The sequence below is a fragment of the Callithrix jacchus genome, chromosome 2 (genome assembly GCF_049354715.1).
Source record: "Callithrix jacchus isolate 240 chromosome 2, calJac240_pri, whole genome shotgun sequence".
NCBI lineage: Eukaryota > Metazoa > Chordata > Mammalia > Primates > Cebidae > Callithrix > Callithrix jacchus.
In genome coordinates this window covers 150,794,881-150,819,282 of record NC_133503.1, presented here as the reverse complement: position 1 = coordinate 150,819,282, position 24,402 = coordinate 150,794,881, and the positions used below count along the sequence as shown (strand labels likewise).

The 24,402-nt window shown below is 39.1% G+C and overlaps 1 protein-coding gene and 1 long non-coding RNA gene across 18 annotated transcripts in view; one reads left to right on the top strand and one right to left on the bottom strand.

Moving 5' to 3' along the window:
- Window positions 1–24,402, bottom strand: part of PDE4D (phosphodiesterase 4D) — a 1,594,380-nt gene that overhangs the window by 59,243 nt on the left and 1,510,735 nt on the right. For 14 of the 16 annotated variants that reach the window (XM_078365479.1, XM_078365477.1, XM_078365476.1 and 11 more), the window contains one exon: window positions 6,905–7,017. In XM_078365479.1, the coding sequence (XP_078221605.1) occupies window positions 6,905–7,017 (113 nt within the window). Of the gene's footprint in view, window positions 1–6,904; window positions 7,018–7,103; window positions 7,941–24,402 lie in introns of those variants that run through there. The other 2 variants (XM_078365484.1, XM_078365485.1) reach the window with 2 other exon arrangements.
- LOC118151686 (uncharacterized) overlaps window positions 3,037–24,402 on the top strand; it is a 32,757-nt gene continuing 11,391 nt past the window's right edge. For both annotated transcript variants that reach the window (XR_013532305.1, XR_004740125.3), the window contains exons 1-2: window positions 3,037–3,092; window positions 19,110–19,187. This is a non-coding gene — a long non-coding RNA (uncharacterized LOC118151686). The remainder of the gene's footprint in view (window positions 3,093–19,109; window positions 19,188–24,402) is intronic.

Below are 24,402 nucleotides of genomic sequence, written 5' to 3'. Positions count from 1 at the left end.
GAGATTGAGACCATCCTGGCCAACATGGTGAATCCCCGTCCCTACTAAAAATATAAAAATTAGTTGGGTCTGGTGGCACACACCTGTACTCCCAGCTACTTGGGAGGCTGAGGCAGAAGAATCTCTTGAACCTGGGAAGCAAAGGTTGCAGTAAGCCAAGATCATGCCATTACATTCCAGCCTCGCAACAGAGTGAGACTCTGTCTCAAAAAAAAAAAACCACAAACAGAAATGACAAAGTTTGAGCGACATTAATTTAGATTGTAATCTTAAAAAATAGAAAAGTTGGCCTGGCACTGTGGCTCACGCCTATAATCCCAGCAGTTTGGGAGGCCGAGGCGGGTGGATCAGGAGGTCAAGAGATCGAGACCATCCTGGTCAACATGGTGAAACCCCGTCTCTAATAAAATACAAAAATTAGCTGGGTGTGGTGGTGCGTGCCTGTAGTCCCAACTACTTGGGAGGCTAAGGCAGGAGAACTGCGTGAACCCAGGAGGTGAAGGTTGCCATGAGCCGAGATCGCGCCATTGCACTCCAGCCTGGGTAACAAGAGCGAAACTCTGTCTCAAAAAAAAAGAATAGAAAAGTCATGTTTTTCTTCTAAGAAATATTTATTATGTTTTTATATCATAAGAAATATATGACAGAGTTTTTCTTAATCTCACTTTTTAAATATATTCTAGACAGGCAAGCACAGTGTAATTTATTGAGCACCCAGTATGTGCTAATACACCAAACTTAGCTTTACATGCATTTCAGGTAATGCTCTCAACTTTTTTATTTTCCCCTTTCATTACCCCACTTATAAATGAAAAAACTGAGCTATAGAGAGGTAAGGCCTATTGCCCAAAATATTAGGAAACAACAGAGCTAGAATTGGAAACCAAATTCATCTAATGAAAAACATCTATGTTCTTTTCACCGTACAAAGCTGCTATAAGTATCACTGGTGCATATTCCAGGCCAGGGAGTAAATATCATTCATTCTTATCATATACAAAGTATATAAAAAAAGCTCTGAATAGTAAACAATAATAATATTAACTGCTTTATAAAAGATAAACCATCCTCTAAAAGATAAAAAACCTATTATCATTGCAGTTGGTAACTGAACTTAACTAATTTCCTAATGAACACAGCAGAATTGTTTGTTGTCTAAGCAAATATCAATGCACATCCCTCAACCCTATTATGGGGAATAAAAAAAAAGTCTTCTTCAAATGCCTTTCAAAACTAATGTGAATATTAAAGTGCTACCAGTCTCTCTATACTCTAGAAAGATCTCGGACTAACAGTGTCAATTAAACTATTACAATAAGTAGCCATGTAAAAACTGCTCCCCTAGTAGAGCTATGCTATCACAGAATTAACCCCAGCAAAAAAAAAAAAAAGAATTAACCCCAGCAATCTACAGTTTCAAAAAAAAAAGTTGGTCTCTCCTTCTGAAAGAGAGAAAACCAAACTCGACATATTTTGTGAATCAACTGAAAATCATGACATTTACAGCATTTCGCATCCATCATATATTTATATCTTAATTGATTGCTACAATCCATGTAAGTATCACAGAAATCTTCTTAAATTGAACAAAGCATTATCTATCATCCTTGCTATCTGGAAAAAAAAACGCAGTTTATTTAATTTATCCATAACATTAGAAAAAAATGCTTCTTTTATCATGACCAATCTTTAGGTTTTGGAATTTTTTTTCATAAAGGTAGACAGTTCATAATGCTTTCAGATAGAAATTATCACTACCCCATAAACTAAGCCAACATATAACTGGAAAAAAGGCAATTTCTCTAGTAGTGATTAATTTATTGAATAATTTAAAATTAGGAGTTTTTGATAATTAAATGTTAGGAATAATTAAACTTACTGTCACTAAATTCTGACAAAGGAACTGAACGGATGACAATAGAGACAAATTAAAATTTTTTTTTAATCCTTAGTTTTATGCTAAGAAGTTAAAAGTCAAGGGCTCTAATTTTCAGTGAAAGAAAAATTTTTTTTAAAACTGTTTCCCTCTTCTATTATTATTTAAAAGAAAAGAAACTGTTTTTTCTAACAGCGATTATATGATTCTCAATCCTTCACATCAACTTTTAGGTACTATATGTAAGCTACATAAATCTTTCCCAAATCTACCTTTATTAAGTAGATGAAAAAGCAGGTATCAAACTCAAAACATCTAAATGTTGATTTTCTATAACTATAAAAGATATTTTTTTCTGAAATTTAAAGTTTTTATTTAGGCATATTAATTCAACAATTGTTAAATCTAAGATTTAATATGTTAATATAGAAAACAACTGAGGCTATTTTCTCTCCATAAAACTAAAATGCCTTTTCCAATTAACTTAGTTTCCTTCTTAGCAAAAGTTTAACATTTATTTCTATTCTGAATTATGCTGTACTCACATAATGCAAGAAACAGCTTAAGATTTAGCCAATTCTATGAAGATCTTATATTTATTACAACGCCCCTTTTGTCCAGAAGAAAATACATCAACAAAAAGTGCTACTATATATGTTCTGCACTGACTATTACAAAGCAGTAGGGGGAGCAGCCAGAGAAAGCACTAACAAAGCACCCCAGAAAAGCAATTTAATTTATAGGCAACAGAAACATGCTAGAGAGGTTTGCCAAAAGTCGAACACACAAAATAAATTTCATAAAGAAGTCATGACCACATTTGTAAAGCTGGTCTAAGTACATTTGGAATGAACTATAGAAAAATATGAAGTCTCTTAGAAAGAGTCTGGATTCTAACTTTAAGACAGACTTTCAGCTTGAAACACATTCATTTCCAGCCATGCCAAACCTCAAACTGCCCCCAAAATTAGAGAGCAGAAACAAAATACATTTTTCTAGTGATATGTCTTGGGGAGAACTCAAAATGATTTTGTTTTCTCCTTTGAACCTCATTGAACTTACATAGAAGGCCTGGTGAAATGTGCATTATTAGGTCACAAGAGGATAAAGTTACAGGGTTCCACAGCACAATGCTTGAAAGCCCTGAGGCCCAGACCCCTGTCCTGCTCTTCTCTCCACTAACTCCCATCCTCGATAGACTTTCCATGAGAGAAAGGTAACCAAAAACACTGTGAAACTATTCTGCTTTAAAGGTGTTTTACTGAAAAGGCACTTTGCCCACCAACCCATATTATATTTTACATGTTCTAAAAATTAGTAAGGTCTGCGTTTTCAGTTTTAGAGTAAAACAGAAAAAGTACTTAGCTCTTCTGTCTGGCATTTTGTAACTGGAATTTAAGAAAAGCCTAAACCTCTAATTAGAACTTCAGAATGTTCATGTCTGTATTATACCAAAAAAACTGTAAATATAACTTAAGCATTTTTGTGATACAAAAATGTGTGCTATAGACTGTTATCTAAGAATTATAAAAATCCATGAAACTTAAAACGTCTAGTATAAATTACAACTGAATGGTAAAAAGACACTTTAGCCATGTAGGCAACCAATGAAGTTTGACCTAAAACCCAAATAATAGCAATAACAAGACAGTGCCTACTATTGTCAGATACTAGCTCTTCTTTTATATATATTCTTATGAACTCTTATACTGATCTTTCAAAATAGTTTTTATGATGCCCATTTTATGCTAAGGAAACCGAAGCTAAAAAAGTTGAAGTCATTTCTCTAATGTAACTCCATTAGCAAGAAACAAAACGATAATTCAACTTCCAGGTCTGCCTGCCTCCAAAGCTTTGAGACCTCACTAAAATTACCCTCGATTGTAGCAATGAGGTTCCAAAGGAAATCTGTACAAATCTCAGGCAGATTAATGTGCTTATAAGGGTAAGTGCTGTAGATTTAATCACTCAAATTAAATGCCATCTGGAATCTCTTACCCCACTTGGTACAAGCATCCTACATGTGTTACAACCAACCCTAGCTTTGGTCAAGAATTCAATAATTTTCCTGCTTCAAGGCCATCAACAAGCAAGTAACATTGTAATACCAATACAGGAAATACAGCTAGTTGCTCCTAGAGCATCGTTTAAAACTGCTAATTGGTTATGAGGCCTTTTATTGAGAAGTCTAAGAAACACAGAAATAATGTGTTAGCCCAATTTGTTAAATGGGTTTGAGGAATCAATTTCCTCCTTCCTAATACCTAAATACATCTCCGTAATTATTTTCTATCACTGTTTAAAAATCCTGATCTCTCACTAGTATTTGTATTGTGCTTTTCACTCTATTAGAGTACATTGTTTAAAACCTCAGGAGAGAACAGAGAAAACTGTCATAATTTTTCAAAGGCAAAAAGAGAATAAACTGAAAGTATCAGTTGGTTCGAACAGTTACATGTAAAAAGAATGGATGGTAATAAAACTAACAACCGAAAAGCAGTGTTTCTGACTCATTCATTCATACTCAAGAAATATCAAATAACTGAGTGGAGATGATGCAAGCTGTACACATTTCCAGTTCAGACAGAAGGTGTGGCAACATTCACAGGAACCTTGGGATCAGCTGCTCCAACTCGGTTTACAGCTTTTGTGGATGTGGCTTATCCATGCCCTTGTTACCAAGAAGAATGGTAACTTTACAACCTTTAGGAAGAGCTTTTCTTCTTTCTAAGCTAACCTGTTTTTGTCTACAAAAAGTCATGTAAGCTTAGGACTTATTTAGGTATAAATATGTTAAAGAATACATGAATGGCTTGGACATTAAAAGTTTAAGCAACAGCTTGAGCTGAGCTAAGTTTAATGTTAAAAATTAGTGTGACAGCAATAATTTTTCAATTTAGCTCTGTCCTAGACTAGGAAAAAATATTGTGATTTTTCAGCCACAAGACATAAACATTGCTTGAATGACTACTTGTTGAAAAAACTATCTATTGTGATTTTTCAGCCACAAGACATAAACATTGCTTGAATGACTACTTGTTGAAAAAACTATCTTCTCACTTTACCTGGATTTCACTTTAACCCAACAGACCAACCTCTCCTATTAAACCTGTAAATTAACTCAAAGTCTAATTGGGGGCCTTCATAATAAAGATTATTGTTTAAAAACCACTGTCTTATCTGGTAACTTTAAAAGAAAGGAATCATTTTAGGCAATGATTATGACCTAAAATTTTTTAACTCTTAATGTATAGACAAATTCCTTGACAGCTGAAGTCATTTACAATACATTATTAGAACATAGGTCTCAGCATTAAGAATTATGGATTTTAGGAAAAGTAACCTAGCTGCTCAAATTCATTTAGCTGAAAAACTACTGTCAAATAATCTTGAAAACATACACTAATGCTTGCACATTGCGCTAAGTGGCTTTTGATTCTGCTCTTTTCTTACACAGAATCAACCACACAATAGAATTAAGAACTCAGGTCCACAGCAAAGTGTTCCCATTTAGCAGTAAAGACAATGGACATATTCAGCATGTGCCTACTGCTATTAAGAATCAAATTATGAAAAATAAAATATATTTTATAAAACTAAGAATTTGTTCTTTCTAAATAACAAAATGAGAACAAAGGTACCTAATGCCACAGCATGGAGTAAGAGTCCCAGTAAGAGAGCAATAATTGGTTGTTCTGATGAGGAGCTGTGCCAAATTTAGAAACGAGGCACAAATGACCAAAAAAAAAACAGAATTGATCATCAGTGTGGACATGGATAGGTCAGTGTGCACATGGGTAGGTTAGTATCTATTGGTCGTGTCTACAGCACCCCTTTTATTTATCTGAAGCCAACTTTTCACTTAAGCAACAATGCTATCTACAAAAGCAATGTTAACAGATAAGACAATCAAGTGGCTGTTACGCTACGGCATTTTTGTAAAAACTGCATGAGAACAAAACAGGTGGGAAAAAAACCATAGTAAGCTAGAAAAATAAAAGCATCACTCATTGAAAGATATGTGCACACAGAGGAACTGTAAGATGATATAACCTTCTTGACCTTCCTTGTACATAGGTGGCCAAAAATACCTAAATATCTTGAAGAGGCAACTATTATTAATTGTCACACAACATTACCAGTCCTTACTGGCTGAATCCTTCAGCCAACTGCATACGACATGCACATCCCTCCTTTTCTGTCCCTCAAATAGTCATTAAAAACATACATAATTCCAATTATCTCCTTGCATAACTAAAGACAAAAAGAACAGGAAATCCAAAAAAAAAGAGCAAAACTGAAAACACTATACCTTGCTTTCCATGCTATTTTAAGGCTGTCCCAGGCTGAAGGTTACTTCTTAGCCCTCAAAACTCCATTAACTGCCAAGACCAGCACCTTAGCACATATGGCAGAGATGCCTAGTTGAAGCCTCCTTGTAACTAAATGACCTCAAAAAACTGGGCTTTCTCTCCAAGATTAATGGAAACAAAAGTAATGATCATAATGAACCTTCTAACTCTGTTAATGTTTCCTGCGGATGTGTATGGCCAGCTGAATACATAAAAGCTCAGTTCTTGTGGGGTACCCTGACAACTAGATGAATCAAGGTGAAGGTTCCAAGTTCGATGAACTCTTCTGAATTTGATGCCCTAGGTAGTGACATTCAACTGATTGCACAGACAGCCACCAATTTCTTATTTTCAACCGGGAATCCCAAGAACACCTTTAAACATGCAATGCCAATGGACCCTACTGGGTTTCTGCTGCAAGGGCACAGTGTTACTTAGAAACGCTGTGTCTTGGGAGGTAAAGTACGTCAAAATGCTTTTGCAAAATGTTTATCGAGAGTGCCTAGGAGAGGCAAGGCATAGAAACAGGAACCTCCTTCTAAGGGAGCAGAATAGGCAACATGCAGTAAGCCTAAAAACCTCTCACTCTGTTTTCCCGGGCCACCAGTACTAGTGGCCTCGCCAGCGCGGGAATCAGCAGCCTAGGGGCATCGGTGACAGCGGAACCCGGGCTTACCTTGTTGGAGGCCATCTCACTGACGGAATGCCTGGTCTGTAGGGTCTCTAGCTGGTCCAGACACCAGTCCAGCTCCTCCAGGGTCTCGCTGGCCAGTTTCTGGTAGGCCTCCTCTGCGAAGAGACAGGGAAAGGGGGACTCAGTTCTCAAGCGCTTCACGGGGCCACTAGCGAGTTCAAAGGGAGCCATCCTGCCATACCCCGCCATGCTCGGATGCCCGGTGCCGGCACATGAGGGCTGCTCCTTCATATTGCCCAGCCAGGCAGCGTGACGGGGGCGGAGGCTCTGCTGGCTGGGTGGCCGACCTCGGGGAGGCACGATCTCTCCAGCTTGGCGTCTCGGGTCGGCCTCCAGGGAGGGCGCGCAGAGCGGCGAGCCAACTTTCACACGGGCGGAAAAACCACGATGCTACTTTTCGACGGTGCGGCGGCCCGAGTCCCAGTCCAGGAGCCCAGCTCTACAGGATGGCAAGCGGGTGGCGCGCGCACTCGGGTGACCGCCCCGCAGAGGAGCGTCTGGTCCACAGCCGGGTCTCTTCGGTCCCCGGCCCGGAGCCGCGGCCCCGCGCCCGCCCTGCCTGCTGAACCTTCTGCGCCGCACTTGAAGCGAATGAATCAGCCGCGGCCGGGTGCTCGGCCACCACGTTTCCTGTTTTCTTTCTCAACTCCTAGGGCGGCGGGGCGCAGCGCAGCTCCATCGCCTCAGCTTTCCGGGAACACTCCCCCTCACGCCCCTCTAGGCCCGTGGCGCTGCCTGGCTCCTCCTCAGCCCCCTTACGAAAAGATTCCGAATTGCAAAAGCTTGTCAGTGCCACCGGCCGCGTCCTTCCCCTTGGGCTCAGCCCCTGCGGCCCCGCCGCCTCCCAGTGCCATCCCCCCCGCGCAGCCGGGCGCCGCTGGCTTTGAAGCGCAGCAGAGGAGGCGCGAGCGCGTGTGTCTGTGGGGCTGCTGTGGGACTGTATGCGAGGAGAGCGGCGGAAAACCCGGCGTGGAGCGCCTGCAGCCCGCCGCCCGGGGTCGAGCCCGCCGCGGGGCTCAGGAGGGACCGTCGCGCAGGCGCGCACAGCCTCACACCTGCCCCCACGGGAACCCCGCTTGCTTGCCCCGAGGAGCCGCTGCTCTCCAGGCTGCCCCGACCGCTGCCGGAACCTCTGCGTCTCCACCGCTCGTTGCTTCTAGCGAAGTTTCGCATACAAGGTTATTTAGGACCCTCAAGGTTTCTGAGGGTTTAAGTTTTAGGGTTTCTGGGGATTCGTTTCTGAAGGTTTAAGATTCACCTACTTCAAGGAGGCAGGGTTGTGGGAATACCCGCATTTCTACTAAGACTGCATTCTTTTTCTACCAAGCCCAGCCCCTACTGAGTACCAGACTTCTAAATGTTGGGGCGGACAGAAACAAGCAAACAAAATACACAATGTTGTGGGGTCGGAATGCTTTATAATTCACCAATTTGACAATAGGCTGCATTTTCATATTCGGAATTGCCTAAGAGTGATCTTAAAGGTACAGCAGTGTGGATGAAGCACATAGTGAGAAGAATTTACGTATGTCCTGCATACTATTTCTTTCCCCTGTGAATTGCACAAGACCTCCATGATCTTGGGCCAAGGAAAAAAATCTGGAAGGGTTTTTCTAGCCACCATGTGCAGAGTACACTACAATTTTGAGAAAACAAAAAGAACATGTTCAAAGGCATAGGGTCTGCTCTGTTTAGAAAGGCTGACCCGGGGAATCAAGGGCACTCTTCCTTAGCAAATCAGTTGTGGGAGAACTTCCCTGCATTAACGTGCAGTAAGCAAACCATTCGCATTAATATGAACTCCCAAGAGTTCATATTACAAAACTTTGTCATTGTCCAGTAGAAAGAAGATATTGAGAAACGTACACGAAGTGGTGGGATCCCTTGTATTCGTCTTTGAATGTACAGGTATTGGTGGAGAAGAAATTCTGCCCTTGAAATTTAGACTCCATAAATGATGAGTGGCACAAAACAATTCGTGGACTGAATTTAGGCTCCTGAGATTTTTCAGATAGCTTTTTATATTAAATTTGTAAAAGTTAGAATAACTTTTAAAGTATTTGTTACATGTGCCATGGCTTATTGTTATCAAGAATTCTTGAACTATTTACTCTTCCCTTTGAGTACTCTAGGTTAAAATTTGCCTCTTTTCTGTTCTACTTCCTCCATCCCACAGTCTATGTAAATATATACTTTAGATGGACAAACAACTGCCTAAATCTTGCCAGGTGAATTAAAGTTTCAGATTGAAGCTTTTTTATTTCCCTTAACAAAAGGAACAAGCTTAAAGATATTAATAATTTTAAATGGTAAATATAAAATACTTGATCTGTATAGCTTCCCCAATTTTAAGAAATGTAAAAATATTACATGCTTGTTATAAAAATCGAAGCATTACACCCAGATATAGAAAATCCATTGTAACCCCACACCCTAACCATCACAAACAATACTTTTGCCTACGGCCCTAACACAATCATTTTCGTTTTACTGAATAATTTCCATATGCAAATATAGCATCACCTAGTTGCCATGGTAGTACATCTACTATATGGGTTGGTTTTGATATTTTTCTCTCTCTACTGTATAAGATAGGAATGTAAGAAATTTTAAGAGGACATTGACTTGTTTTATGATTATTTGAGCTGTCCATAGTTAACCTATCCAGTGGATTAAATATGCATAGCCATTGTGTCTGGGATTTGTGCAGTGCCATGTTTTCAATCACTGGTTACAATGAACCCGTGAGTCCTCTCTGAGGTTTGGCTTTCTGTGTTCCTCTCCTCTGTACTTCAACTTTCTCAAAGCCTGAACCCCAAGTGACTTCCCAGTAGCTAAGTAAACTGCCCCCTGCCCACATTTTCACCAAGTTCCCAAAGCTTTTCAGAAATCACAAGTACAAACTCAGGCCTCACATCTAACAGGATGTGGCTCCACACATTATATTTCAGTTATTTTTTAATGTGGAAAAGTAATTTGGGAAAGTTTTGGCTAATGCTTCAAGACATCATGCACTTTAGACAAAAGATTTGCTCTTAAGAAGGTAGTATAGTGACAAGAGGAACAATTTTTTCAGAATATCCATATCCATTTTATGTCCAGGTCAGGTACCCGACTTTTTTTTCTTTTTCTTTTTCTTTTTGAGACAGAGTCTCGTTCTGTCACCCAGGCTGGAGTGCAGTGGTGTGATCTCTGCTCACTGCAACCTCCACCTTCCAGGTTCAAGCAATTCTCCTGCCTCAGCCTCCTGAGTAGCTGGAGGAATACAGGCATACGCCACCATACCTGGCTGATTTTTGTATTTTCAGTAGGGATGGGGTTTCACCATGTTGGTCAGACTGGTCTCAAACTCCTGAGCTTGTGATCTGCCTGCCTCAGTCTCCCAAAGTGCTGGGATTACAGGCATGAGCCACTACGCCTGGCCACACTAGGCATTTTGTCAGACAGAAACCTAGTATGATTATAAAGTGGTGTATGCATGCATGTTAAGTTCTAATAGCTTCTGTATAAATATGAAAAATAAAAAAAATCACCGGAACACATCTACATAATAATGAGAAAATAATTACTAACAACAAAGTAAAGAACAATTTGTTCTGTGAAACTTGCCCAAATAAAGACTTATTCTTGATATTTGCATAGAGCTGAGACTATTGCTTTTTTCCAAATTTCTAGGTGAAGAGGCAATATAGCAAGCCATCATTTTTCAGGATCATTAGTAAAGCTTCACTTTTAGGAATTTTAACCCCAAATGTTCTAAGACATCAAGTAACTGACCTTTTCATCCCTCCAAACAAACCTCAAAATGGAGTTGCCAACTATCCTACAGGAAATTGAGTCACCACACCAAGCAACACACCTAAATGTCGACAGCTAGCAGTACAAAAACAGTGAGCCAGTTTAATTTTGTCTTTTACCAAGAACACATACTGCATTCATTAATAAAATACTTCCCCCTACCCCTGCCAGAGTAGGATACACTGTGGCTCTCCTTAAAAATACATGAAATTCTTTAACTGCCCAAAATCTTGCTAAGTCAAGGAACTAAACAGAGAAAAACACCCAAGCAAAAACTATTGGCTAGACTCCCTAAAGGCTGGGAGAGGACTATGGAAGAGCAACTGAGAAATAACTTGAGCCTGCAAGTCCCCTCCTACAACAGCATCAGTTTTCTTCAAGGCACCTTTGAACTATGTAACACCTGCGTTCTGCCCAGGCTTTTCTGTGAACAAACAGTCCTCAATGTTTGCGGGCCAGCAGTTGGCTTCTGTCATAGTGATACACTTAGAGGTTCCCCTGACACATGGGCGGAAACTGTGCCAGGGGCTCCAGGAGAAGATGCTGAAGCAGCAGCTTTCTTTGAAAAAGGAAAAAAGTAATCACCTCAGAGCCACAGCAGTGAGCTAGAGGTTGAGGTCATTTTTTGTGTGAAACGTTCGGCCCATTACTCTTACCCACAACTCACAGTGATGCTGACCATTGAGGTAAAAGGATCCACTCAATGGGATATTTAACTATGTGGACATAGTTTCTTTGCCAACACTTGAAGGTCTGCTAAAGGACTGTACAAGTTTGTCATAATTCCTAGATAGACCTATTGGTATACATGAAGAGAACAAGTCCAAAAAATATCACTTCACTTTGGACACAATTTGCTGGCCCTTAATTTAAAAAATAATACAAATTATAACAGCTAATCCAGATTTTTTAAAAATAAAAGAACAACAAAAAGCTCCTAAGAGCAAATACTTAAATCTCCCTAACCAATTCCAGCTTCTCCTCTCTTAATTCTTATAAAATTTCTTCCTTGTTTTAAGGAAGGAATTGATACTGTCTACAGTAGATAGAATTGGAGAAAATGATTTCTATTTCACTGTGTATTGCTTTGAACTAGTCATTCCCTTAGTTTGCTACAGTAAAAGATTTCTGTAGGTTAGCTCTAACTTTTGCTGACTTAATTTTCTCCCCTCCATACATTTTATCTGATAGGAAATACGTAAAGGCTTTGGATTCTCTTTCAATGTGTTCATGTAACAGGTTTAAGCAGAACTTGCTAGTGGCAAGCCGCTCTCATCTCCAAGTGTATTTCTGGCATCAAATTATTGTTTGGAAGTATTTTAAAATCATATAAAATAAGTAAAACTTTACTTAGTACTTCATAAAGCTTCCAAAGTAAAGATGTGTGTAATTTTGTGAGGATTTTCTCTTTATCTTCTTACAATTGTTTTTCCAAGTGTTGCCCATGGCTCTAGTAGAATTTTTAAATGACATAAACGTAAGACTGGCTTTCATTGACTTTTAGTCCCACCAGTAACTCAACATTTACTTAGCACTGACTATGTGCCATGCACTTTATTAGAGTCTGCAGAAACAAGATGATTAAAAGAGTGTGTCTCTTACCCAGAGTCCAGCGGAGGAGGTAATTTCAGCACACTATACTGTAGAATGCACTCTCACAGAAAGAAGCATGTGGGCTATGGGACAGCAAAAGACGACTATTTATATCAGACAGGGACAGAGGTGGAGTGGGAAAGGCTGAGTCCTCAAGGATGAAATAAATGATAAGAGAGTGGGAAAGATTTTTAAGAGAAAAGATGAGCAAGCACACAGACCTATGATGAATGAGATGAGTGTGTCGAAAGAGTAACTACCATGAGTAGGGCCTTGCTTAGGGGAAAAGATTCTGTAGAAACCTGAGAAATCCTCAGCCACTGGCCATCTCAGAGACTGGCCATTTCAGGTGTCTGCAGGTGGGGCTATATCTTCAAGAGCAGGAGCTACTGAGTGATTCAGAGTGCTGTATGACATGGGTCTGATTTTATTTTTAGATGGAAAATTCTAGCGCTGTACAATAAATGGAATTGAAGAAAGTAAAGTTGAAGTCAGTGAAACCATTGTCTTTGACCATACTATAGCAAGAATAAAATTAAATAATGTATAGACCATTTATTTGCTTTTCTGACGATTATTCTTATGTAAGAAAATCTCTGTATCAAAACCGTACATACGCATATGTTCCCACAATATGTCAGGCATGAACAGAAAGACTGCCCAATGTGACTTGAAAGCAGGTGGACTTCTTGCTCTTAAAAACTACAACCTGCTAGTCACTAACTTATTAATCAAACTGTAATAAGATGGAGAAAAAAAATGGAACTCACTAGAATTTCTTTCACCAGAGTCTGCCTGCATGAAAATGTTTGATAAGTCTGTTTACAACAGAAGGTGAGACTTTGAAGAGTTTTGGTTTGGGTAGAACTAATCTGTGCCTTATCTACACAGGAAAGGGAAGGAATATGCTAGTTGCTGGAGAGGGAATATGTATGTATGTGCAAGTGTGTATGCGCATTAAAGACCAGAAGAAAGTGTGTGTGTGTGTGTGTGTGTAAGAGAAAGGAGTCAGCTTGGTCTAAAGGGTAACTCCAGTCTGTACATTTTCCCTTTCTTGCAATCATCAATAAGGTTACCGAAGGTACAAAAACCTGACTTTAAAAGATTTCTTGTTTTGTTTTATTCATTGAACAGACAGCTTGAAGGCCAGGTTGGCCCAAGCAGAAATGTCTATCTGAGCCAACCTGAGAGAAGAGGCAAAGAGGAGAAAGCTTTTATAAGAATAGGAAGGGATTTTGTCCAAGAAATTGGAGTTTGAGCCAAGTTTAATTAGGCATCTAGGTTGGGGGCTCCATGTGACATGTGTGCAACTGTAAGCAATATTATTCTTTGAAAACAACTGGAAGAGTGGAGAAGGAAGGTTCCAATCTCTATGCCACTACACACAAGCAATTCCAGGCAATTCAGCTAATCTTTCTGGGGCCTTTTTTTCACCTCTAGATTGGAGATAATAACAAGAAACTCGTAGGTTATTTTAGATCAAGTGAGAGGTTGTGAGTTAAGTAATCCTGCATTCATTGACTAATACATTCTTTTTCCTTCCTCCTCCATTGTATCTTCCCTTACTCCTGGACTTATCTTAGGTCTCTAACCTAAAATAATTCTGTTAATTTAAGTGAGCCTATCTAGGGATAGCCTAGGGGTCCAGAAACTTAATAGTTACCTGTAACAGTTTCTAGGGGAGCTAAAAAGAAGAAATTCAAAGAATGAACAGGTATTTATTCTGAAGAAGTACACTTGGAGAACATAGGCCATTCAGGAAGCTAAAACAGGTAAGGATGTGAAGTTTAGGTCAGATAGTAGACAAAGATAAAGATGGAGAAGTAGTCTTTGAGGACTTTACTAGATAGTTTTTACTATCAAAGACTTTATGTTTTCTTCTAAGAAGCCATTAAAAGTCACAGGGTCAGATTTGCTTTTCAAAAGGATTACTCTGGGAATAGTATAAAGGCAGATTGGAAAAGTAAAGACCAGTTAAGAGGTTGATGATCAGATAAGGAGGAAATCCTAGGCAGTGCCTGAAGGGGAAGGAGAAGCTACCGAAAGTTAGGAGGAAAAACTCTCAGGAGCAAAGAAAAAGGAAATTTCAAAGGAAAATATGGTTATGGACTGAATGTTTGTGTCTCTCCAATATTCATATGCTAAAATCTAATCCCCAGTGTGATGGTATTTGGAGGGAAGGCCCTTGGGAAGTAATTAGGTCATGAGAATGGAGCCCTCATTAATGAGATTAGTGCCTTACAGAAAGAGACCAGAGGTTGCTTGCTTTCTACCCCGTGGATACATGCCACGTGGGCAGTCTGCAACCCTGAAGACAGCCCTCTCCAGAACCTGACCATGCTGACACCCTGATCTCAGACTTCCAGCCTCCAGATCTGTGAGAAATAAATGTTTGTTGTTTAAGGCATCAGTTTATGGTATTTTGTTACAGCAGTTTGAGTTAAGACAAATATCAAGGTCTACCCACAGGTTTGTGCTAAGATAATTTTCATTCCAAACACATATTTCAGCAACACAAGACTAAAGAGGGTGTTAAAGAATGCTAGTGAAGAAGCTTTTGTCCGGGAAGTTGTTTGAATACAGTTACAGGACAATTTTTGCAAGCAGTTTTAAAAAAAATGTTAGAATTATGTATGCTATTTACATACTCTCGTTATAATTTTAGGAATTAATTTTATTTCCCTGGGGGGACTGTAGGAAAGCATCTGTGTTTTCATCATATACTGTCAACCTTAGGGTGTAACACAGTCTTTGGCTCTTTTCCTTTGTCAGTTACTAAATACCGTATTCCTTAGAGAAAACAAAGAATTTGTACAGACTATCTTGAGTGCCTACCCAGCTCTCATATTCATTTATTCTCTGATTTCTGAAATTGTGCTACCTGGGTTGGGTGCTAGTTTTACGGTTGTCACTATAGTTAACCTGGATGGGATCAGCTATTTTTGTAGAGGGAATTCCTAAACTGACCAGTTATTTGTCAAGGATTCCATCCAATACTATGATCCTGGAATTCTGTGAGTTTAGCTCAACTGTTCATCAGGGGTAGATGTTTTCTATTTGAAACTGAGATATTCTCAGAAATAAAGTTATTGATAAATAGAAAGTTTGGGAGTATATTTACACTCATCTTTTCTCTACTCCCGCCCCTACCATATTCCCATCTAGTACTTTGTCAGTTGACTTCACCAATTTCTTCTTAATTTCTGTAATTGTCACCTTCAGTCAAATTCTCATCTGTATATTTCTAGATTCATATAATAATCTACTACTGGATCTCCTTGGATTCACTTTTTCTCATCACAGTCCTGTTTATAAAGTCAGAATAATTTTCCTTAAACCCTGGCTTTATTGTTTCACTCTTTTAACAACCTGCTGCACAACTCTCTCCTACTTATCATATTAATGTCACACTTCTTGTGTTCACATAAGGCCTTTTTTCAGCTGGATTTTCAATATCTTTCTCTTTTATTTCCATCTAAGACTATCCTTTCTAAGACTGTCAATCTTAGCCAATCTTTCCACCTGGACACAATTTGCTGGCTTCTGACTCTATGACTTTTCTAATGTCTTTTTTTTTTTTTTTTTTTTAGACAGAGTCTTGCTCCATTGCCCAGGCTGGAGTGCAGTGGCACCATCTTGGCTCATTGCAACCTCAGCCTTCTGGGTTTAAGCAATTCTCCTGCCTCAGCCTCCTGAGTAGCTGGGATTACAGGTGCACGCCACCATGCCCAGCTAATTTTTGTATTTTTAGTAGAGACGGGGTTTCACCATGTTGGTCAGGCTGGTCTTGAACTCCTGACCTTGTGATCTGCCCACCTCGGCCTCCCAAAGTGCTAGGATTACAGCCGTGAGCCACTGTGCCCAGCCTCTAATGTCATTTTTATATTTGTGTCTAGGTCTTTCTATAATTAGGCCTTTTCTATATCTAGAAAATTCCTGACATTTACAGGCACTCAACAAATATTTGTGAATGAACAGCCAATACATATGCTTGTTTTCTATTAGATAAGAATATTTATTTCCAAATGAGATTCAAGCAGTAATACTGCCCTGGGTGTGGCTCCCTAGATGTAATCACCCCGTCTATCTCTTGTTCTCAGTCTTTGGTTTTCAAACACTTTCTCTTTTTTTAAAAGAGTATCAGGAACTAACATTGCCCCAAAATTTGGTAATGGTCAAGCAGATCATGTTGTCTTACCAAAGAGAAATATTAATGTTAAAATAAGATGACAAGTATTATGATAGATCATTCATGTGTAATGATCCTCACAAAATAAGGTAAAATTTTTAAAGACTCCATCAATACACCAGTATGATACTTGGGAGAAACAGATTAATGCACAAAGGTGCATCTGATGCAAACACCAAAAGTGAGCATAAGTTCATATTATCAGTATTTTTTACTGTAAAATTGTTCACTGACCTCCCTAAAGTCACCAAGGACTCCAACTTAATACATCCCTGAATGAAGAAGAGAAAGCAATTATTTTAATCAACACTGCCCCAGAATCTTGTATTCAGAATCACTATCTCTGTTTCCTTCTTCTTTTTTTGACTTTCTCATAAATCTCTGCTTAGCATTTTTATCTCTCTCACTATGAGATACGAAGGATTAAGAAGTAATGCCAAAGACACATTTGTTACAGTTGAAGACTGAGTTAAGAAAAGACACACGGCCAGGTGCGGTAGCTCACACCTGTAATCCCAGAAGCCAAGGTGTATAGATCACCTGAGGTCAGGAGTTCAAGATCAGACTGGCCAATGTGGAGAAACCCTGTCTCTACTAAAAAAAATACAAAAAATTAGCTGAGCATGGTGGCACATGCCTGTAATCCCAGCTGCTCGGGAGGCTGAGGCAGGAGAATCCTTGAACCTAGGAGACAAAGGTTGCAGTGAACCGAGATTGCGCCACTGCACTCCAGCCTGGGCAACAAGAGTGAAACTCTGTCAGAAAGAAAGAAAGAGAGAAAGGGAGAAAGATGAAAGGGAGAGAGAGAGAGAGAGAGAGAGAGAGAGAGAGAACACACAAAAGATTTCCCCAAAAGACTAGGCCCTTTTAAACAGCTATGAATGGGGTCCCAGAAAGGTAATTTCTTATGTCCAATTTTTAATCTCATTACTTGCATTACGAGCAACACATATGAGTGACAAGCTATGCTGGCCTCCTGGTAAACCTGCATTTTTTAACTGTGCATGCATTATACAGAACAAATTTCAGAACTCAAGAGTATATCAGGTATACTTGGCTTATCTAGTTGTATATGAACTGGCTCCATACACAAATAAGATAAATTAATTTTATAATTTTACAAGAATATCTATGGAGATTTAGATTTGGATAAGAAAGTTATTATACACACATTGAAGAATCCATAATCTATAAGAGCTCTTCATGGGAAATAGTGTGATAGATCAGAAAGAGCATAGACTTTTGAGTCACCAAGAATTTGAATTCCAGTCTTGCCATTGTTCTTGCTGTGTTATCTGAAATAAGCCATTTAAAAGACCTGAGCACATTGTATACATTGAGAATTACAGTTATGAGAAATGTATATGAAATGTAAAGTCCCAAGGGCTGTATCTGACATTAGTAGGTGTCCAGTAAATAGTATACTGAAGCTGGGCGCGGTGGCTCACGCCTATAATCCCAGCAGTTTGGGAGGCTGAGGCGGGTGGATCACGAGGTCAAGAGATGGAGAACATCCTGGTCAACAAGGTGAAACCCCATCTCTGCTAAAAATACAAAAATTATCTGGGCATGGTGGTGCGTGCCTATAGTCCCAGCTACTCGGGAGGCTGAGGCAGGAGAATTGCTTGAACCCAGGAGGCGGAGGTTGCAGTGAGCCGAGATCGTGCCATTGCACTCCAGCCTGGGTAACAAGAGTGAAACTCCGTCTCAAAAAAAAAAAAAAAAAAAAAAATAGTACACTGAACCACTTTCCAGAGTTGTTTAAATAAGTTAATTTTCAATAAGGTAGTTAATATGTGAGGGCTTCCTTCCTTTCTCACAGGTTCTCAATCCTAAGACAATGACAATTTTCCTATCATCACCATCAACCCTTAAATATTAACCAGTTTTGAGCCAAATGTGAGTAAACAATTTAAGATTCAGAACAGCTTTTAGGGTAGGCACGGGGCTTACGCCTGTAATCCCAGCACTTTGGGAGGCTGATCAAGGCAGATCACTTGAGACCAGAAATTTGAGACCAGCCTAGAAAACATGGTAGAACCCTGCCTCTACTGAAAACACAAAAATTAGCCAGGCATGATGGCACATGTCTGTAGTTCCAGCTTCTCGGTAGGCTGAGGCAGGAGAATCAATTGAACTCCAGAGGTGGAGGTTGCAGCAAGCCAGGATGGCATCACTGCACTCCAGCCTGGGGGACAGAGTGAGACTCCGTCTCGAAAACAAACAACAACAAAATAGAATAGCTTTTATAAGACCACACCAAATCATGAAAAGTCAACTATGTAGGAAAAAAATACGTATTCGTCTTTGGGTAATGACAGAACATCACTTACACTGAGGTACTGGGAAGAGCATTCCAAACATTTCCCAAATTATGTTCCAATCAATATTGTCCCCATAAGATTCTCCTTACTAATGACGTTTTGTGGTCAAATAAGCTTGGGAATTTGTATATGTAGCCTTTTTACAGTGATTTCAAATGGACATGAACCTACCAAAAGCTAGAAGATCCACAACAAAATTAATTTTATTAACAAGTATTATGTAAATTTAACAAATTTTATTTACTTTTATTAACAAGTATTATCTAAACCTGTTTCATTTTAGAATGCTTGTTTTCATACAACTATCACCTTTTGAAGAATACCTGGAATAGGTTTTCCTACACCTATACCTATAGGTCAGGTGAGTCCAAAACATTAACAAATACATGTGTTTAGTAGGTTCCCAGATGTTCGAAATCTCCACTAAGGACATTTTATTTCTTGTCCTCCTGACTTTGTATGCTATTGAGAAATGGTGAGAGAGTAATCTTCCTCCCTCCCCTTTCTTCTTTTCTTTCTCTCATTTTTCCCCCTGAAAGAGAAGAGTCAAAAAATCCATACATATTTATTGAGCCTCTCTGATGTGCTAGTTGCTGTGAAATACAAGAACATGAAAGATTCAGCAGGATGGACCCAGAAAGGAACCATAATAACCTGCTGAGAAAATCAGACATATGATCGGCTGCTGCCTAGAGACAGTGTAAGGTAGCATATAAATCATTCAGTCTGGGAGTGCTACTGTAGTTTGAGCAGGGAAAGGGAGGTGTGTATGGACTGTAGCTCAGTGTGCTGGGTTTCAGGAAGAAGGTAAACCTGGATGTAGGTCTTCAAGGAAGTCTGTGGTTTAAATGGCTGTGGGAGGAGGGAATCAGCTGGCATTGTTTTCAGGTAGAAGAAACTCTGCAGCCTGAATAAAGCCTGCATGTATGGGCAGTAAATGGGTTGAGTAGAGTAGACACGTTCCAGGGAGGAGAAAGGAAATAGAGTTGAACACTTAAATGTGTGGCCTTGAGCTAATGGATATTGTGGGAATTGGATAAGTGCACTGGTAGCCCAAGAGGATACAATGGAGAAGAAAGAAGGACGGAGATAAGAAGCCATTATAGTAGTCCAGATGCAGTGAAAGCAAAGAGTTGTGAAGGTGTCCACTTTAGTGGTCTACGATGACAGTTACAAGCAATAGAAAGAGTGTGACGTTCGGAGCAATGGTTCAAATGCTGGCTCTGCAACTTAGCAACCATGTGACAAATTCGGGCAAATTAACTTCTCTGTACTTGAGTTTTCTTTTTTGTAAAATAGGGCTAAAAATATATACCCTAGAAGGTGGCCTCCATGCCATTTTTTCCCACACTTTATTTGAATGTTAAAACTAATTAAAAAATAAAAAAATATAACTTTAATCTAAAAATCATATATTCATATCCCTATCTTTTTTGGGAGGTTCAGTTCAACTTAAATGTGTGATTTGTTAAAAACTTGTATTTATCATCTGTTACATGTAACATATAAAAGCTGCTTTTAATAGTAATTTATCTCCTCCCTATCTTTTTTTAAAACATAGTCAAAATTATCAAAACAACGTGAACCTATTTTTGATACCTAAAGTGGTTAGCCCTTGTACCTTTCTGAAAAGTAACACAATTAGGAACAGTATTGATGGTACTTGCTACTTTCGATTATTTAAGCTGCAGTAATCTTAGTAAGGAAGATGTAGAAGGCATATCATTTATGTGTTTTCCATCCTTAAGATTGGCTTTTGGAAACATAAAAGCAAAGGGGTTTTGATACCACAGCAATCTGGATAACTCTTGCCATGCCCTGATCTTCTAAGCCCAAATTTTATTTTGAATACTCCAACTTTACACTTGAATGACAGCTCCTTTATGAAAGAAAAACAACTGTATAACAATTTTCTTCCAATTGTCTGAAAATATATGGGTGTACTCATACATACATATACACGCACACACACAATCTCTAGGGCATATTTACTAGATAATATTATTTAATATATAGAAATGTTACATTATGATAATTAAGACATAAATATGAGTAGAAGATTTTTGATTAGAGACAAATTTGAGATTTACTGAAATTAATTATTGTACATGTGTCCTTCTGATGACTTCATATTTTCATTATATACCTTCACTCTTGAAGTACAACTCTTAAATTGTTGAATTAAGTTTTATGAGTTAAGTTTTGTCCAGCTAGGCATCGTGGCTCACGCCCATAATCCCAGAACTTTGGGCAGATCACATGAGGCCAGGAATTTGAGACCACCTGGCCATCATAGGGAAACCCCATCTCTGCTAAATCTAATCTTATGTCTCAAGTGAGGCACAAGACTCACTTGAACTTGGGAGGCAAAGGTTGCAGTGAGCTGAGATCACACCACTGCACTCCAGCCTTGGGGACAGAGTGAGATTCTGTCTCAAAAGAAAATAAGGTTTTCACTTGGAATTATTAATTCAGTTTACATAAACTTTTGCTACAAATTTATTCAATGAAGAAGCTTCCAGATATTTAGGTTCTACATACTAATTTCAATCAGTATATTTTGTTTTTCAAATTTGTTCTTGGTGACCCAGTAATTACACCTGTCCACCTTCAAAGTGTCCTTCTTCATCACCTTCAAGTCCCCAGCTAACCAGACCTTCAAGAACAAGTAAACAGTAAAGAATATCAACTTCTGTGAAGACTATCATCTTCTTCTGAAGCCCCAGACTCCACTCATACAGGGTTTTGGAGATTATATGAAATGAAGCAGTGGTTTACAAAGTTTATTGACAGTAAACCACAGTAAAATTTATATTTTATACTATGACCTGGTACATTTATTTAAAGTAGGAGATGCTCATTTTTGAAGGCATGTGGATGCTGACTTTCAGTAATATAAAAAATATGTACAAAAAGGTTTGATACATATATTTATTTTTAAGAGGTAGAAGAGAGCAGTGAACTCCTATTTAAATAACTCTTGTGTTTTATATATAATAGTCATTGCAAAATTTGTTTATCATCTTTAACAAACCATGCATTTCATTTATAAGTTAAACCAATAAAAAGAATGATATATATGAAATGTATATATATTGGAACAGTATATACCATACACACAAGAGTAGATATATATTCGATCCAATACAGAGAATCAAAACAGACTTTAACATGAAATAATATTTACCCTTACCGTATATAATTCACTCTGATGTTTTCTATTTTAATTTTTAAAATATTGATTGTGATCTGCTAAATTGATTTTGAAATATACCAATTGGTTTGAAAACACTGAAGTAAGAAATTACCTTGCTTAATGAGTGTTAGTTTCATTTCCCTCTTCTCTCTTCCTCCCTTTTTATAATTAAAAACTCCCTCTACTTCTCTACTTCATGTGAGAGCAGAACACATAAGAAGATTTGAGCTAACTACTGTGCATATTTTTTGAAGTCATTTCTCCATAATGTGTAAGTTTACTCAGGGTACTACAAGTTTACAAATAGAACACATAAAGTGGCAGTCACTCAGCAAATGCCTATAGGTTTGTCTACACCATGTGAATAAATGAATGACATGGTTGGTGGGTACTCTGGGTGCAGTGGCTAGAACTGTGGAGGGTAGGGGCAGATTGTTGGAATGCTAGCCAACTGTTATCAAATCTTCCGATCTTTCAAAAGAATGCCCATATTTTGATATTTTTCTTTTCTTTTCTTTTCTTTTTTTTTTTTTTTTGAGACATAGTCTCACTCTGTTGCCTAGGCTAGAGTACAGTGGTGCAATCTTGGCTCACTGCAACCTCCATCTCCCGGGTTCAAGTGATTTGCGTGCCTCAGCCTCCCGAGTAGCTGGGATTAGGAGTGTACCACCAGGCCTGACTAATTTTTGTATTTTTGGTAGAGACAGGGTTTCACCATATTGGCCAGGCTGGTCTTCAACTCCCAGCCTCAAGTGATCCACTTGCCTTGGCCTCCCAAAGTCCTGGGATTACAGGCATGAGCTACCATACCCGGTTACCCACATTTGAATGTTTAAGATAAAATTTATGTTTTAAAATTTTGGGTAACTAATTTTTTAAAAGTTAAACATTTTAAGGGACAAACAAAATAAGTCTATAGCTCTTAGTGGCCAGTTTGCACCTCTAACATCAACAGGGCTTAGCACTAGAGACAGAAACCTTCCTGAGAGTAGCATTTTAGATAGCCCATAAGGACCTTATAATTTTAATGTAGGGAAATTAAGAAGTGTTTTTGGAATCTGAAATGCTAGCAAGGGGTCATTGAAAGACTATTTGATTCGGAGTCAAAAGGAAAGGATTCCTTTCCCGGCTCCAGCAGTTACTCAGGAATAGGCTTTGTCAAATGATCGCAGCTATACCTGAACAAATTAACTGATCATGACAAAATAAGCTACATTATTAAGGTGCAAACCACTAACAAATGAATAAATGCAGTGAATTCAAAAGAAATTAAGGTGTGCTCTGGTAGAGGTATGCACAGGTCGAAAGATTTCAGAGGATCTGGCCAGGCTTCCTGGGGAAGATATCCATGCTCCCCTCCACCTGGTAGTTCATGATCACAGTCTGCAAGCTTAGCTGGGCTACAGGGAATAGTGTGTGAGCCACAGAAACAGTGGAGCTGGTGGCTTAGACAGACATGGCAAGAACCAGCTCATGGCACTAGGCTGCAGGCACACCATGCAAAAAAACAGTCTTTTCTTTCCCCAGTTATCCAAATTCTCTAAAGTGGAAGCCTAGGAGTGAGGGTGAGAAGGAGGAAGGCAGCTACAACCACCAGAGTGAAGGATGAAAAAATGACCATGAGTCTCTAAAAGTGCAGAAATTCAACCGACTGGAATCTGACAGCATTTGGAAGACAGTGTTTAAAAAGGACTTTTTTTTTTTTACTTTAAATTCTGGCCGGGCACGGTGGCTCAAGCCTGCAATCCCAGTACTTTGGGAGGCCGAGGCAGGTGGATCACGAGGTCAAGAGATCGAGACCATCCTGGTCAACATGGTGAAACCCCGTCTCTACTAAAAATACTAAAAATCAGCTGGGCATGGTGGCGCATGCCTGTAATCCCAGCTACTCAGGAGGCTGAGGCAGGAGAATTGCCTGAACCTAGGAAGCGGAGGTTGCGGTGAGCCAAGATCACACCATTGCACTCCAGCCTGGGTAACAAGAGCGAAACTCCGTCTCAAAAAAAAAAAAATTCTGGGATACATGTGCAGAACATGCAGATTTGTTACATAGGTGTACATATGCCATGTGGTTTGCTGCACCCCATCTAGGTTTTAAGCCCTGCATGCCTTATCCTAATGTTATCCCTCACCCTGCCCTCCACTCCCTGATAGGCTCCTTGTGTCCATGTGTTCTCATTGTTCAACTCCCACTTATGAGTGAGAACATGTGGTGTTTTTGGTTTTCTGTCCCTGTGTTAGTTTGCTGAGAATGGTGGCTTCCAGCTTCATCCATGTCCCTGCAAAGGACATGAACTCAATTCTTTTTTATGGCTGCATAGTATTCCATAGTATATATGTATCACATTAAAAAGGACTTTTTAAGGTAGCGACTGTGGGA